Source organism: Schistocerca nitens, chromosome 7 (genome assembly GCF_023898315.1).
Source record: "Schistocerca nitens isolate TAMUIC-IGC-003100 chromosome 7, iqSchNite1.1, whole genome shotgun sequence".
In the NCBI taxonomy this organism is placed as follows: domain Eukaryota; kingdom Metazoa; phylum Arthropoda; class Insecta; order Orthoptera; family Acrididae; genus Schistocerca; species Schistocerca nitens.
In genome coordinates this window covers 266,743,062-266,760,947 of record NC_064620.1, presented here as the reverse complement: position 1 = coordinate 266,760,947, position 17,886 = coordinate 266,743,062, and the positions used below count along the sequence as shown (strand labels likewise).

General features: G+C 37.4%; 1 protein-coding gene across 1 annotated transcript in view; it reads left to right on the top strand.

The window, feature by feature from the left end:
* LOC126195402 (long-chain fatty acid transport protein 1-like) overlaps positions 1 to 14,729 on the top strand; it is a 332,742-nt gene extending 318,013 nt beyond the window's left edge. Inside the window, exon 12 of the mRNA XM_049933995.1 lies at positions 14,455 to 14,729. Within this exon, the coding sequence (XP_049789952.1) occupies positions 14,455 to 14,606 (152 nt within the window). The 3' untranslated portion in view covers positions 14,607 to 14,729. The remainder of the gene's footprint in view (positions 1 to 14,454) is intronic.
* The last annotated feature ends 3,157 nt before the right edge of the window (positions 14,730 to 17,886 follow it).

Here is a 17,886-nt window from a genome sequence, read left to right as displayed (position 1 = left end):
TGTTGTGGAATTACTCGTTCTCGCTTCCCGCGCCCGGGTTCCCGGGTTCGATTCCCGGCGGGGTCAGGGATTTTCTCTGCCTCGTGGTGACTGGGTGTTGTGTGATGTCCTTAGGTTAGGTTTAAGTAGTTCTGAGTTCTAGGGGACTGATGACCATAGACGTTAAGTCCCATAGTGCTCAGAGCCATTTGTTTGTGGAATTACTGCCACAAATGAGATGTGTGCTGCATGCCGAAGTGTTCCTGTTTTGGTAACTAGCCAGGTACTGGCTTGCAGGCAGACAATGGCACCCAGTTGGTCTGTGACATAATTTCATGCCAGCATATTGTTGCAAGTGACCTTTTCACAGTATCAAGCTCTCTTGTGTAGATTTACACTGTTACAATCTTCCCCTTTTCAAAAAATTCAACCCTCTGAATTCTCTCTGTTGCTGTAACTGGAACTAGTTAATTCTTCAGTTCATTGCAAACACATTCAGTTAGTCTTGGGCTCACAACATCCTCAGAATTCATTTTGATACTCGTCAGTGGCTAAAACCAGATACTCAGATACATTTAAAATCTTACCACAGCTTACAAGGTTCCACTCCCTGGCTAGCCTTGAAAACTAGCACTAGTTCTGTGAACAAATGTCTGGATAGTTGAGATGTATTATCACATTTTGACTTTTGTCCAGTACATAAATGCTTAAGTTTACTTCATGAAATTCACTTGCTGCTTCCTGCAGCACAGGTTACACTGCATTACAAACAGTTTCATTGATTCAGGCCTTGGGCCCTTCCCATCGACCATAACCAAATCTATTCCTGACATAATTAAATAGGACAGTGATAAGAGGAAAAACCCAGTAACAATAGCCACAAGAACCCCACAAGTGGCTTAGAATACATGTGCTGAGACTTACTCTCGACTGCGTTGCTGATGATGGTAGCACCTCTCTGTCATGCTTGTGACTCCAAAAATAGAGTCACCACTGTGGAGGGGTGGAAGAGCCATTCTTTGTGTTGTCAGAATGGCGTTCAGCTCCCCCACCTGGATGTTGTGGGTTTGATGGGTTGGCGGTGGCTACTGGAGTCTGAGGAGTAAGGCATCTGCAGCTAGACAGATGGTGTTCATAAAAACACTATTGTTCCAACAAGCTTAGAGTGGCCACAGTTGCCCACTCTCATCACATGGTACAGTGTGGTGCCAATCCGCAGTCGCTTTGTCCTACGGGCATGGTTAGGGACCATCTCACAGATCTCAGCAGTGAAATTTAGCCATGTAGACATCAGTAGCTTCTAAGCTCAGCACGGTCTAAGCATGTAGTGACCCTGCATGGTAAGCATTCCCAGTGGCACTGAGTCAGGTGCTGTGATGGCAATCTGGGTTGTATGCTGCTAGCAAGGAGGCCAGGACCTGCCCAGTCATAGTGACAGAGATGTAGGCATCCGAGGCGAGAACACCAGTCTGGCAACTGGCTGGTGGTGACTGGCACTGGCAGATGCCCCAGTGGCTAGGAGGCCCTCAGTTTGACTCTTGGTCTGCCCATCAAGGGCTGGACTCCAGGAAGTGTGTTTCTCAGTATAGTTTTGTACACATTATAATCTACTATACTTGCATAATATGTTTTGTAGATGTCCATGCAGTAATATGTTATTGAAATGTTTATAAAGACGTTTCTCATACACAATATTTACAGACTATTAGGAAATCCAGCAATGTTAAACATGCATGGGAATTGGACACACATCCTAATCTCCTCCTCCCCCTCTCTCTGTCCACGTCCTCCTCCCTACCTCCCTGTCCATCTCCTCCTTTTCCCTCTCTATGTCCATTTCCTCCTTGCCCCTCTCTGTCCACCTCCTCTTTCCCCCTCTCTCTGACCTTTAACCTTGTTTATTGGTATTGTACATTAAACTTGAAGTTGCGTAAAATGAAAGGGGAAATCAGTTGGGATAACTGGTATACAGGGTATGAGAGTGTGAGAGACCTCTCCAGCAGCTGGATCTGTGAGGACAGCAACTTCAATGACAGTATTTCACATCTGTGAAAACGTAGATTACAAACTTCCAGACAATTTAGATTCTGTTGTAGTAACCTAATCATAGGCCTTAATCCAAAACACAACTTTCATGTATTCTGTCCAAACTGACTGTGAGGGAGAAAAGAGAAGAGCACATTGTTAGATGTACAATTTTTGTTTAGAATTACATACAAGGTGGAAAAATATCACTAGGAGAAACAGTTTGTCTAATGATTTAAATGCTGATATTGTAATTAAAATGCTGCAAGAGAGAAAACAAAACTGCACATTCTCACAGTACAGTATTTCTTTTCTCCCTATTGGTTTTAACAAAACACCTGTACATAGTTTTTTAAAAAGCTATATAGTTTTGTCCATCTGAAAGTTTGTTGGAGTATGGTATAAAAATTTGAAGGTAATTGGTCAAGAACTTTTTGAGTTTGGTAACAACGTTAGACAAGGAACAAAGGAAGACTGTGTTTAACGTCCTGTTCACATTAAGGTCATTAGAGACAGAGTGTGAGCTCAGATTGTGTCGAGGATGGGGAAGAAAATCGGCCGTGCCACTTCAAAGGAATCACCTGGATATTTGTCTGGAGCGATTTAGGGAAATCACAAAAAATCTAAATCTGGATGGCCAAATGCGGGTTTGGACCGTTGTCCCCCTGAGTGTGGATCCAATGTGTTGACCACTGTGTCACCTCACACAGTACAATGTTAGACAACATCATGTCTTTATATGGTAGTTTACATTGAGAAAGTACTTCCCAAAAAGGCCTATGAGAAACAGTAACAACAGGTGCGACAGATTACATGTGTTCTGTTGTAGCACTAACAGCCGAATTGGGAGTGTTATGACAGCTGAAAGAGCATTTCTTGACAGTTGTGAAGGATGTGTGCTAGGCCACATGAGCTTTTTGGTGTGGTCAGCATGGGGTGGCACCTTTCATACATGATTGGCAGAGATCAAAGTATGAGAAATACAGACTGTGCGTCAGCTAGCCGGAAACAGTCGCTGTGTGGTGGGAAAAACCTGACTGTCTGAGTTGACCAGGGAGGATAGCCACCATGGCTGAACCAACTGAAAAAAGACAATATGAAATGAGGGAAACTAAATATAAACTGAATAAACCAGTGACAAAAAACCAGTCACATAGTTTTAAAGACAAAAATTGGATGAATGCATGAACAAAGATGCACCCTTGCTATGAAATTTAGTTCACAACTTATCAAATGTTAAATATTTTGGATATCAAATTTTCTACAATTATTAATAACTCATTAATGCCTTAAGTGATTCACACAGTCATTGTGTCAATGGATAGGGTTCAGTAAGCACTACGTAACTGTTCTAATAGATTTTCTGTGTTATTTTGTATTTCAATTTATAGGCCAGAATGTATAACCTGTGCATGTAAAAGTGAATTTTCTAATAAATAAAACAATGAGCAGTGAAGGTAGAAGCAGCATTAGCAAACAGATGTATAACTGTAATTAGTTTAACTGTTTAATATTTATTAGTGATATAATCATGCAAAACAGTGTCCATGTGAGCAAAAACGCTCTTTGTGAGAAAATCGTTACAACTACGAGCAGCAGAAAAGCTGATGAAATTTGCATCCAGCTTTATATGTGATATGTATTTACAGCATAAAATTTATAGTTTATAAATGTTTCCGAAAGTCAGTAGTGCACGTGCTTGACTCACATCAGTGCTACGGTATAAATAATGATAAATAATGGTGGCCATTTTCGCATGGGACAGGGACACACACACACACACACACAGGCAGTTGGAGTGGAGTTTGCATACAGATGGGACGTAAAATCTGCATGAACTAAATTGACACTCAACACATTGACTGATTGGAGTGACAGAAAAGGCTTGTCCCACTTAAGGTCACTCCCATCAGATACCAAAATGTCATCTTAAGTTTGCACAGTCAGTAAATGCAGCTGGAAGTCTCCTTGTGTGTGTAACTGAAATATTTTCTAAGTGTTTGATCATGGACTTGTAAAAGTTTCAAGTGTGAAAATCGTGAGGATCTCTGAAATATTTTTATCTTGTGTGGAATTAGAAAAATTTGTGTCATGTGAATCTTGGTCAGAACTTGTAAACATTTTGTGAGTGTCAATCACAAAGACTTATACTTTTAAAGGGACATGCCATTATTTGATTGTTTTATTGTTTATTTAAGTACAATCCAGGTTTCAGCCTTTTATGCCAGTTTCAAGTATTTGATTTTTTGTCTTTTACATGTATTGCATGACAGTTAAGTTGTCAAGTTCAAAGTTGGCCATAAATTAAGAAAAATATTGGTTCCCCATGACATTCCAGAAGTAAAATCACCATCTTGTAACAGATCAATAAATAATCATGGGAGCACGTCGTATTAAAAAAAACAGGCTTATGTTGATAAATAGAATATGAGCACATGTCTGTAAAACAGTGATAGTGAAATCAAAGAGTATGAGTAATAGAACTTTTTCAACATGATGACTCTGAATAGTTTTGGGTTAGGTGACTTAGTCTAAACATCTACGAACTGTTCGGCAGTTATTGTCAGTGGTGATTTGCAATTAAAAATATTGGTCATTCGTGATTATAGAATCTTCAACTTAGCAGTGTGCTGATCTACTTCAAATATTTTTTGTGGATTTTCTAAAGGTTAACAGAACACACAATGCTGGTCAATTTAAGTTCTCACACTGACTGTATTATATTAATAATAAACTGTTGCGAACATTGTGAATGGATATTTCTTTTAAATTTTGTGCAATAAATTCAGTCTGTGAAAAGTGAACATTATTTCATCGCAAATTCCTGCCTGCATATTTATTAAACTTGAGGCTAGTTTCATTTGAGTTAATGCAAAGGATGCGTTGGGTAGTCCCTGGACAATCCGCCACACATTAGGATGTTCTAGAAACAGTCTTTGTCTTGCATTATTCAGTGTTTTTATTCACGCAGGTGCACATGGGGGCTCATGAGTCGATCTCTGGATGAGACAACTGTGGTTAACTACACCACTAGTCATTTATTTTTCTGACAGCGAGAAGAGAAGTGTGAACATTTCATTGACATTTTTTAAACAAACATTTCCCATTTATTTACACTTATATATCAAAATATTCAGTACCGGGGTCATAATCTTACCTGTCTGTTGATGTACACTATTATCATCTCCTTGTAATTAGTTATAACACATACGCAGTAACTAGTTACTCTCTTCTACAAATCGTATTGGAATGTCACAACAGTTTTCAACAGATGCTACATGATTACATTGGTGGCTGATGGTTATAAAGACCTCATTGTGCCGTGTATGTATGCCGTGCTGCAGTGACCCACCTGTCTCTGATCTGAGATTAGTTGCACATTACGTTTCAATAATTCTCCAGCTAGAGTTATATATTGAGCTATACACAGTAATAAGGACTCAGTAAAGTTACATATCTAATCAAACATTGTATACAAACATAGTTACATCAAAAGCCATGCAGAAGAGAAGCAGCATGGCATACATCAAACTGCACAGTAGTTTTCAGGTTCTTGTGAATAAAGTGAACAAGCAACATTATTGTTTCTAAAATTGTGCTGACTTGAATTGATTAGGTTCGTGAACAGTCATTAAATACAATCACAAAAGTGTTCTAGCAGTCAAAATATAGGTCTGCTGACTGGCATTATTAAGATTGTCAGAATTGAGATGACTTTCCATTCTTGATACTACTGCATGATGCAGTAGTACTAGTGTTTATTTGTGATAAATATACATTAGAATGGAGAGCAACTCTTGCAGATTCAATGTCAATAAAACAAAAATTTAAACAACTTGGGTGTCCTATTTTTATCCATATATTATCGTTATTTTTGTGTTCTACTGGCCAATATTACCAACAACATGTTACCAAAATAGAAAATTTAATAATTACGGGTTTATATTAAGTTCTACACGTTGAACCTGGTAAATGTTAAAATGACAATTTTGCTGTGACTATACTGTTTTTGTTCAAAATTAAAATTTGTTAGTACATCACAATTGGACATTTTCAAATGATATCAAGGAACTATCAAAAAAATCAGCTCTCAAAATCTCGGGAAACAGGACACACGCCTTTGACATAAGCTTGAAGCTCAGACCATATTCCAAGGACTGTAATTCTTGGGGCACGGCAAGCCACTTACGCTTATTATTTACAACTTTTTCTTTCACTCCAGGCTGTAGACCTATTAAGGTATTAAGTGTACATACTATGTTATTAATTTGTGCATCTAATGATTACGAAGAATTACCAACATGATGCACATGATACTAGAGCTCTCTGAATGAGAATAATAAATTTTTCAAAATATATTGTAATTACTTCAGAATAAATTCACTGAATGCGAGTAACCTGGCTTCCGCTGTGTTTGATATAGATGTCGCCAGTAGGTAGAACATCTATACCTAGCACAGCAGAAGCTTGGTTATTTGCCTTCAGTGCTTTTATTTTGAGATAATTTTGGATGGTTTCTATTGCCAACAATGTCTGTTTATCTGTACATGCAAGTATGTATTGTAATCTTCTTCTGTACATAAAAGGCAATGTCCTGACTGACTGACTGGTTCATCATCACCCAGCTCAAACTGCTAAGGATAGATTCTTGAAATTTGGAGAGGGTGTGGATCTTATACTGCAGGTGTCATTTAAGAAGGGATTTTTTGAAAGTGAAGTTTATTCTTGAGGCTAATAATATGTTTGTAGACAGGCATGCAGTGGCGGCATTGACAATATACACGTCGACAAGGCATAGTGCTTCAATGCTGTTGCAGATAGAGCTCACAGCGGAATGGTTCCACTGGTGTGCACTGCCCGCTTATATAGGGAGCGAACAACCTTGGTTACATAACACCGCAGGCAGGCGTTATCCCAGATGTGAATACTAGTCGCTTTAGGTAGGGGATGAAGGTTTTTTTAAAAAAATATCAGTATTAAAGTAATTTTGAAGCTACACCTATGAAAATATTCAGGTAGTGAAGGGAGACAAAAATTTAATAGTCATGGGTGCCTGGAATTCATCAGTAGGAAAAGGGAGAGAAGGAAACATAGTAGGTGAATATGGATTGGGGCTAAGAAATGAAAGAGGAAGCCGTCTGGTAGAATTTTGCACAGAGCATAACTTAATCATAGCTAACATTTGGTTCAAGAATCATAAAAGAAGGTTGTATACATAGAAGAATCCTGGAGATACTAAAAGGTATCAGATTATATAATGGTAAGACAGAGATTTAGGAACCAGGTTTTAAATTGTAGGATATTTCCAGGGGGCAGATGTGGACTCTGACCACAATCTATTGGTTATGAACTGTAGATTAAAACTGAAGAAGTTGCAAAAAGGTGGGAATTTAAGGAGATAGGACCTGGATAAACTGACTAAACCAGAGGTTGTACAGAGTTTCAGGGACACCATAAGGGAGCAATTGACAGGAATGGGGGAAAGAAATACAGCAGAAGACGAATGGGTAGCTCTGAGGGATGAAGTAGTGAAGGCAGCAGAGGATCAAGTAGGTAAAAAGACGAGGGCTAGTAGAAATCCTTGGGTAACAGAAGAAATATTGAATTTAATTGATGAAAGGAGAAAATATAAAAATGCAGTAAATCAAGCAGGCAAAAAGGAATACAAATGTCTAAAAAAGGATATCGACAGGAAGTGCAAAATGGCTAAGCAGGGATGGCTAGAGGACAAATGTAAGGATGTAGAGGCTTATCTCACTAGGGGTAAGATAGATACTGCCTACAGGAAAATTAAAGAGACCTTTGGAGATTAGAGAACCACTTGTATGAACATCAAGAGCTCAGATGGAAACCCAGTTCTAAGCAAAGAAGGGAAAGCAGAAAGGTGGAAGGAGTATATAGAGGGTCTATACAAGGGCGATGTACTTGAGGACAATATTATGGAAATGGAAGAGGATGTAGATGAAGATGAAATGGGAGATATGATACTGCGTGAAGAGTTTGACAGAGCACTGAAAGACCTGAGTCAAAACAAGGCCCCGGGAGTAGACAACATTCCATTGGAACTACTGACGGCCTTGGGAGAGCCAGTCCTGACAAAACTCTACCATCTGGTGAGCAAGATGTATGAAACAGGCAAAATACCCTCAGACTTCAAGAAGAATATAATAATTCCAATCCCAAAGAAAGCAGGTGTTGACAGATGTGAAAATTACCGAACAATCAGTTTAATAAGCCACAGCTGCAAAATACTAACACGAATTCTTTACAGACGAATGGAAAAACTGGTAGAAGCCGACCTCGGGGAAGATCAGTTTGGATTCCGTAGAAATGTTGGAACACGTGAGGCAATACTGACCTTATGACTTATCTTAGAAGAAAGATTAAGGAAAATCCTTACTAAAGGATTTTTAAGGCAACCTCTATGACAACTAGTATTTGACTTCAAATAGTGAGGGGAAAGAATTACTAAAGTGTTTTTGGAAAACTGAACCTATAAGGGGTGACATAAGGGATGAGATTTTGTATTAAAAGATATTATTGTGAAAGCATTTTTAAAGCTGGAGCTATGAAAATATAAATTTGGCTTCTCAGTTAGAAATAAGAAAATAAGTGTTTCACTGTTTTTGGAAATCCAACACCTATGGGGGTGAAATAGGGAATGAAAGTTTTATGGAAATATTTCATTGTACAAGCATTTTTTAAGCTAAATCAATGAAAATTTGTATTTGGATTCTCTGTTATAAAGAAACATGTGCATGTCACTGTTTTTGAGAATTCAATCCCTAAGGGGGTGAAATAGAGGGTGAAAAGATTCATGAAAATATTTCACTGCGCAAGCGTTTTTTAACCTAAATCTTTGAAAATTGTTGTTTGACTTCTCGATTAGAGATAAAAAAATACACGTTTCACTGTTTTCAGAAATTCAGCCACTAAGGGGGTGAAATAGGGTCAGACTGATTCACTGACTCATCATCGCCAGCCCAACCAAGGGCAGAAACTTGAAAGTTTGGAGAGGGTGTAGATCTTATACTGTAGGCATCATTTAAGAATAAATTGTCTGAAATCCCACTCCTAAGGGGATGAAATAGAGGATGATAGGCTTTTTGAAAGTATGTAGCTATTAAGGAAATTTTGAAGCTAGTGAACTATGAAAACTGGTATTTGGTTTCTCAGTCAGAAAATAAAAAATATGTGTTTCAGCCTTTTTGGTAATTTAACCACTAAGAGGGTAAAATAATGGGTGAAAGTTTTTTGAAAATAAATAATTATTGAAGAATTACTAAAGGATTTTTAAGGCAACCTCTATGACAACTAGTATTTGACTTCTTGGTTAGAAATAAATAATAATAATAATAATAATAATAACAAAAATACATGTTTCAGTGTTTCTGGAAATTCAGCCTCTAAGGGGGTGCAATAGGGGATGAAAGTTTTCTTCAGAAAATATTTCATTACTGTAAAAAAATTTTACAGCTCTGTTTATGAAAACTGGTATTTCACTTCTTGGTAATGTGTAAAGAAATGTTTGTTAGGGAATGAAAGTGGCTATGGAAATTTTTCCACAAGAAGACAAAAGGCATGATTAACAAAAATTTTGGAATCCTGCTACCAGAATCACATTTTGGTCAGAAGTACATTCACAAAAGGCCATGCTTATAGGGCCTTAATTTGTGTGAAAAGCTTAGAATGTGTTGCAGTTTGTGAACAAATTAAAAATTTGATTAAATAAAAACAGAAAAAAAAGAATCTCTCCAGGCCATACAGTATATGTGAGCAAAGCAGTGGGCGCTAAGCTAGTTTAATAGACAAAAAAATCTTCTCACCAAGCAACGACAGGAGAAAATACATATAAAAGTTAAGGAAATGGGCAAGCTTTCAGAGCCAGTGGCTCCATCTTCTAGTGGAAGGGTTGAAGGGAAAGGAAGAGGGATGAAGGCAAAGGACTGGCTAGATTTAAGAAATGGGTAGAATTCAGAAAAGTTGTCAAGAACATCCAGTCAGGGTAGACTTACCAGACAGGATGAGAAAGAAAGACTGATTGTTGGGGACAGCATTGGAGGAGATTTGAAAACCTGAGAGCTTAAAGGTGGAAGATAGCGTAATAAGCAAAACAGAAATTGATGCAGAAAGCTAAGTGCATTATATGTGGTAAACCTGAGGTGGGCAGATGTGTGTATGTGTGGAGGGGATAGACAAGTTAGAAAATTAAAGATATAGAATAACTAAAAGGGAGCAAAGAAAGGAATAGTTACAGAAAGAAAAGGTTGAGGCTGAAGAAATTAATGTAAATTAAGGCCATGCGTGTGGCGAGAACCATAGGGATATTGTTTAACACCAGTTCCCACTCACATAGCTCTGAAAAACTGGTGTCTTGGGGAATAATCCAGATGGCACGTGTGGTGAAACAGGCATAGAGGTCATGTTGTAGAACATTCTGTGCAACTGGATATTATGTGTTGCCAGTCTGCACCCTCTATCTACACTCATCCAACCTAACTGATAACTTGGTGGTAGTCATACCAATGTAGAAGCTTAAACAGTGATTAAATAACAGTGGTACATGACATGTATCTTTTTACAGTTGGTCTTCCCTAAGATGGTGTATGTTTTGCCAGTTACAGGGCTGGTAGAAGTGGTGGTAGGAGGGTGCATAGCACAAGTCTTACAGCATGTACGGTCATAGATGTAGGAGCCATATGGTAGACAAATGGGTGCAGAAGCAGCACGGTGTCTGACCAGGATATTGTGGAGATTGGGGGAGGGAGTTGACAAAAAGCTATTCTAAGTGTGGTGGGCAAAATGTCAGACAGAATGGACCTCACCTCAGGGCATGATTTTAGAAAGTCATAACCTTGTACTTCACCATTTTCACCTTGTCCTCCCTTCACTGGGTGTAATTACCCCACCATCCTAGTTCAAAAGATTGGAAAAAATTCCCATTACTTTTTGATCACACCTCGTATAATCGTGATGATGCCAGAGTGATTCACTAACACTGTCTAGGAATACATGCACCATAATAACTGTTCACTGCTCTATGACATACATAAACATGGTTAAAGGTTCAGTACATAATACGATGACAATGGCAGGGGAGCAAAATTGATATAGTTGTTGACAATTCTGATAGTATTCCTGCGTGGTACACTTCGCATACGTTTTCACCATTACTGCTAATGTAGTCCATGCTCCCATGAATTCACAGCCTGAAACACTGCTCCTCGCTCATGTCCAGCTGTTTATAGTCTCACCCTTTGGGGGTAATGCATCACTTCAAGGTTTTTTGTCATTTGCGAGAGAATGCCACATTAATTGATGATGCAAAAGAGAGAAATTACAAAGGTCACCAGCTCAGATTTCTAGAACCATTTACTTTATGTATGCAATGTTTTGTACCCTTATGTTTTACAGAATCACAGGGCACAACTTTTTGATATTGTAGTGATACCACAACTTCATGTTAACAAAAATTCCCTGGCTTCCAAGATAGCTTCCATTTATAATTTATTTAACAAAACTTGAAACTTTGGATGTTTCCTTCAAAAATCAAAATATGGGAAATCTATCATAACAAAATTTTGAAGTTTTATAAGGTTTAAAAATTGTTGGTGTCTTGAAATCACATATTAATTAATGAATAACTTTGGAATTACAAAAATTTAAGCAAAATGCATCATTTTCTCAGAATCAGAATAGCTGGTCTACAAAGCTAGATAGGTTGTTGGTTCTTGGGTATGAATTTCGGCAGATGTATTTTTCCTTCATTATGAAAATATGTCTTCAAATCCTGATATCTTTCAAATTAATTAACTTTATGTGAAAACAATTACACCACAATGTTCCTGGTTGGAGACAGTATATCTGTAATAATAAGAGTATGAAATCCTTTACCAAATATAAATGTTTATAAATTCTTGTACACTTATGGTGCAGTCATGATTCTATATTTGTGCTAATGAAGTAATGACAGGTGTCTGTAGCATGTTAAATGGTTGGATTAAACATGCTTCATTTCAAGCTTGCATGCTCCCCATTACACACAGCTCCTGGGACTGACAGCTTGTCTGTGAAGAAGCTTCCTCACTCTGATCTCTGATTCCCACACAGTCCTCTGAATATGGCAAATGGAAGTATGTATATAATATTTAGCCACATGCTTCTCAAATTTTGGATGCAGGGAGTGAGGTATGCTACCCTAATCCAGATCTTATACCATGGGTTACAAAATTGAAAACAACAGATAAAAGCTGTATCATTACCAAAAAAGACATAACCATCCCAGCATTTGCCTTAAGTGGTAGAGGGAAACCAGTATAAACCAACATGGCATGCTGAGGGTTTGCACCTTTGCTCAGTGTATAGGAACAATAAATATTTGATGAAACAATCCAAAATCAGATTATGTATGCAAATATCTGAAAATCTTAAACAGATATGTTAAAAAATTACTAAAAAATTAAGTTACTATGTGTTCTTCACAGTTTGTGTAATTGAACAATTCAGACCTTTTAATTATTTAAGCTCCTTCCATTTCCAATAGAGAAAATATAAATCAGAAAGACAGACAGAATTAAATGATTGGAAGAAGTATACACTAGTATGCCCATATTTTTGTAGCTCCTTGGAGTGATTTTTATGTGTTATTAGGTAAGTAGGACAGAAATACTGTAACAAGTGAGTGTTAGAATACATTCTTTTACAAACTTTAAATCTTAAATGAAACAATAGTTTAGAGTAAGCAGTCTATGAAAAGAAAGACCTCCAGAAGGAAGATGTGTGATGACACTTCATGCTAGCTTCTTGGAACCTTTGAATTTTCTGTTGCTCATGTAAAGGTTTGCAATTTGTATATGCTATTTGTATATAATTTTTCCTGCATGTTGAGCAATGTGTCTACATGTAAATATATTTTCCTGTGTAAAAATTTTAACAAATCCTCTGTTATTTCATAAAGGAACCAGTCTTGGTGGCAAAATATTGATTATTTAGTAATGTGTTTCACCCTTCTGGGGCTTATTTGCAGAATACTATGTAATGTGATCCATCAAAAGGGTGAAAAACATTATTAAATAATCATTATTTTGCAACCAAAACTGTTTTCTTCTTGAAATAAATTACAATGGTCACTGTACCAGGCAGCCAATGAAGTGGAAAAGGTTTTATAATTCTCTGCTAAGATTCTTTGTTGCATGCATTCTATATAAATAAATATTTAAAAGCATGGCAAAGGTCAGCTACTTGGTTCCAAATTATGTCTCTCACACTGTGGCTTCTATTGTGTAATGTTTGGCAACTTCTTTTTGATTTCAAATTGTGTATGACTAAATTTCTGGAGATTATGTAGCCCTTCTGCTCTAAGTGGCATTCACAGTTCTGCACCTGAGAGGCACATCTAATTTCCATAAGACAATATCTGTAATAGCCCCACACTGATTCATATTTTGGAAGAAGGGAGGTAGTCCTGTTCCCGCCCATGCCTAATTTGGACATGCACCCATTCAAAACTACCTTTTTGGCCAAGGGCTGTTGCAGGAAGTCTACAAATGACGAACTGCGTGGGCACTACAAATATATTCGAAAGCAAAATTGCAGAAATTAAACTTATGCTAATTTACCATTGAAGTACAACAGTGTATATTAACTGAACCTTTGCTTACACAGAAAGCCATTGTTATTGGTCTGTAATCAGTGTTTCACACATCTTTGTATAAATATGATCGAAACCAGTAGTTGTACAGAAAAACATGTCAATTTACAGACAAAACAGTGGTAATGGAGGCAGTATTGGAAAGCAGTCCTTGTTCCAACCAGCAAATGAAAAGCAGGTCTGGTCTACCTGTGCCTTTTGCACCCTAGGATACAACAAATAACCCAGTATGTCACTAATAATATAAAAACTGTCCAAAATGTCATGCAGATGTGGATCCACAGCTTTACCATGGTCCTATCTTGTCCGTCACTATTTGGTCTTCATAGTGACACAGGTTCTTAATGTAGCAAATAAGCAGAGGAAAATGGCTGAAGTGTCAAGTAATGTGGTTCTTACTTTCCAAGGAATGAGCAAGTTGAGTACCAGTACTGATACATCGGCATAAAACGAAATGTTGTCTCTATATTGTATTACCTGCAATCTCTCTCTGTCTTTTGTTCTCTTTGTTGCCTTATAATCACTATGCATGTATGATACTGTCCTTTTTCTTGCTTTCTACAATGTGCTCTGTCATGCTGGGCAATGAGAATGATGTTCTAAGAAACTGGAAACTGTTAAAATTTAAGGTCTAAGAAATTTTTACATGGAAAGGAAGTGCTAATTATAATACTTCTTCCCCAAACACTGATTTATTTTCACTGTTGTCTTTGCGATAAACAGTAAATGAGTTAAAATATTTAGACAACTATAAATCTCTACTCTGCACCATGTGACTCTACTGTATATTTTTCTTTCAGGAACATATAAACTGAAGAAACGGGAACTGCAAGTAGAGGGATATAATCCAAGCACAGTTAAGGACAGAATGTACTTCCTGGATAAGGGTGCCTATGTGCCTTTAAATGAAGAGCTCTACAGTAGAATTGTTAATGGTGGGGTACGATTATGAAGTCTTATTGTACAAAGTCTATGTAACATTCAGTTTAAAATTGGTTCCTTTACAATTTGTTTCAAAGTTACAAAGCCCGCAGGATGTATTTTGTAAATACAGACATTAAAAACTTAAAATATATATATGTATATATATTCATTAAATTAATCCAAAGAAGAATGATTTATTTATTGTGCTCATTTCTTCTTTCATGTTGTTGTGAGTATAGTAGATAATTCCTCAGGATACAGCTAGATGACAAAATTAAGTTATTTTGATATTGAAAAATATTGTTTCTCTAGCGATTTCCTTTAATTGGCTATTATAAGTAGTAGTATTAATGGTATAAATGTGCCTATCTGCGACTCAGCATCTCCACTATATGGTGAGTAGCAGCTTTCCTTTTCAATATTGTTACATCCCATCCTGGATTTTCCATTGTTTGATTAAGTAGTAGTATTCATTCATAAATCTTTCCTTTGCATATACTTTGAAAACATTATGTCAACATTGGTTGCTTGCTTTCTACAGAGACTTATTGAAAATTTTACAATACCACAAGGAAGTGTAAAATGGCAAAATAAGGCTACATCTAACATAAATAAATTGAGAAATTCAAAGCAAGCATTGTTTTTCACACATTCAAAACTACAACTGTTCTTTTCAAAAGCTACCAGTGAAGTGTAAGGAGCACAGACAATAAAGTATCAGAAATGCAAGACCTTTGTTACAACAAGGAAATGGAACGACACCACTGCTTCAACTGGCCTGGCAGTGCACTTTGACCACTAGAAACATGGCGTGAAAAATCCATATATTTAATTTTAAGTACATTATTTAGATGACAAATTTTTTTATTTATTCATCATGGGTAGGCTTCGTAGTCTAGTAGTAAAGAACATGCCTGGAAACTGAAAGGCTTTCGTGACCTTGCAAAGTAATAAATTTTAAAATCTTAATCAAAAGCCAAAATTAACTTTTTGTAGCTGGGGTTCATAGGCGTGTAAACTTCTGTAAATAACAATGTGGTCTCCTTACGACTGAAAAATTATTCTTTTGTAAAACCCAATATTGCAATTTCGATGATGTGATCATTATCAAGTGGAAATCATCTGACACGAGATGACTCAGAAGCTGGTTTCATCTCATTGTTTTCCTGATACCACTACGCATTTGTATTGCACTCTTTGAATAGCAGTGTAAGTATTATGCATTCATAATATAGGGTGCAGTAAATAATTCCTTTAGTTTTGTCATACTGTGTTCTGTGGATTCACATGTATTTGTTACTGCTTATTAAACTGTGTATGAACTGCTCAGTTTAATTGGATGTATGAGCATAATCCAAAAAGTAAGGTCTCCAAAGTGCTGGGGCGCAGGGAAACTGTTTGCTTTGCTGATGGTCACACTGTTTCTTTTCCTCCCTCCCACCACTCTCTACAGAAACCACCACACATCCGCTGGAGCTTTATGTCTTGGCTTGGCAGCTAATTGTAATGGAGCTCCCATTAGCCACTACTGCCAGGTGCGAAGTTTGCTCATTTATTTGGTTTTTGAGTGCAGAAGGCGTTAAACCAATCAACACTGATTGACAGTTGGTGGAAGTGTGTGGAGAGTCGTGTGGCTGTCAAAAATATGCACAAGTGATTTAGAGAGTTTGCAGGTGGTCGTACTGAAATTCATGCTGACGAAAAAAGTGGGAAATTGCCAATTCCCAAAGATAAAATTGCAAAGGCTGAACAAATCATGCTTCAAGATCAACAGATCACTCTCAGTGAGCTCTACAATGTTGTTCCTCCAGTTTCTCAAAGACCATTAACTGGACTTTGACTGAAGTGTTGAAATTTCAGAAGGTGTGCACAAGATGGGTCCCAAGAGCCACAAATAGCAATGCGTTGAAACTACAAGCCAATTTCTTCAATGCTATGTAGATGAAAAGGATAAGGACAACCTTTTGGATTCTACAGCCATGGGTGATGAAACCTGGGATTTTCACTTCACAAATGAGACCAAATAAGTCACATGAATGGTGGCATTCCAATTCACCCAAGCCACGAAAATTCAAAAGAACAGTCTGCCAATAAAGTCATGGCAACTGCGTTTTTTGGGACTGAAAGGGGATATTGTTAGCCAACTTCATGGTTCGTGGAACAACAATAAATGCCAACAGGCATAGTCAGACATTAAAAAATCCAGATGGGCGATTGAGAACTGAAGAAGAGGAAGCTTGAGCAAGGGCATAAGCCTTCTCCACAACAATGCTCGCCCCCACATCATCATCAAACTGTAGATCTTCTGCAACAATTTGCATGGGACATCATCACCCATCCACCCTATAGTCTGGACTTAGTGCCCAATGAATATCATGTGTTTCCCCAAGTTGTAGGAACGCTCAGCTGGAAAGCACTTCAATGTGTGTGAAAGATGGGGTCCAACACTTCTTCAGCAGCATGGCGGGAGGCTGGTATGACATGGACATACAAAAACTGCTAGAGTATTTACAAAAATACATCATTGGAAATGGCATGAGAAGAAATAGAAAACTGTTCAAGCTTCAAAACTAAGTAAATAAATGTTTCGATTATAATAGTGGGAAACATTCCACGTAGGAAAAATATATCTAAAAACAAAAATGATGTGACTTACCAAATGAAAGTGCTGGCAGGTCGACAGACACACAAACAAACACAAACATACACACAAAATTCTAGCTTTTGCAACCAACGGTTGCTTCGTCAGGAAAGGGGGAAGGAGAGGGAAAGATGAAAGGATATGGGTTTTAAGGGAGAGGGTAAGGAGTCATTCCAATCCCGGGAGCGGAAAGACTTACCTTGGGGGGAAAAAAGGACAGGTATACACTCGCGCGCACACACACACACATATCCATCCGCACATACTGTAACGGAACATATTAAAGGCTTTACTTTAATGAAGTATGCGATCCCTTCCAAATTCAACCAGTTTAACGAGTATTTATGATTATAGAAAAGTTATTGTGTATGTTAACAATGATTGCACAACATGTCTCCATAAACAGTCAACCCATTAAATTATACTGAATAACTAACCCACACAAAAGTTTATATCACTTGATCACTGATACAGCAAATGTCATCATGAAAAACACTAAGTTTATCTTAAATAATTAATATGAAGTACGAAAAATAGTGGCCAACTTAGGTATTTTGGATCTCCCTAAATAAAAATCACCCAGTGAAACCTATTTGTTCACTAGGAGCGTTTTCACTCAGTATTCACGTAATCAATCCTATTTTAGACGAAAACCAATGTAATTCTT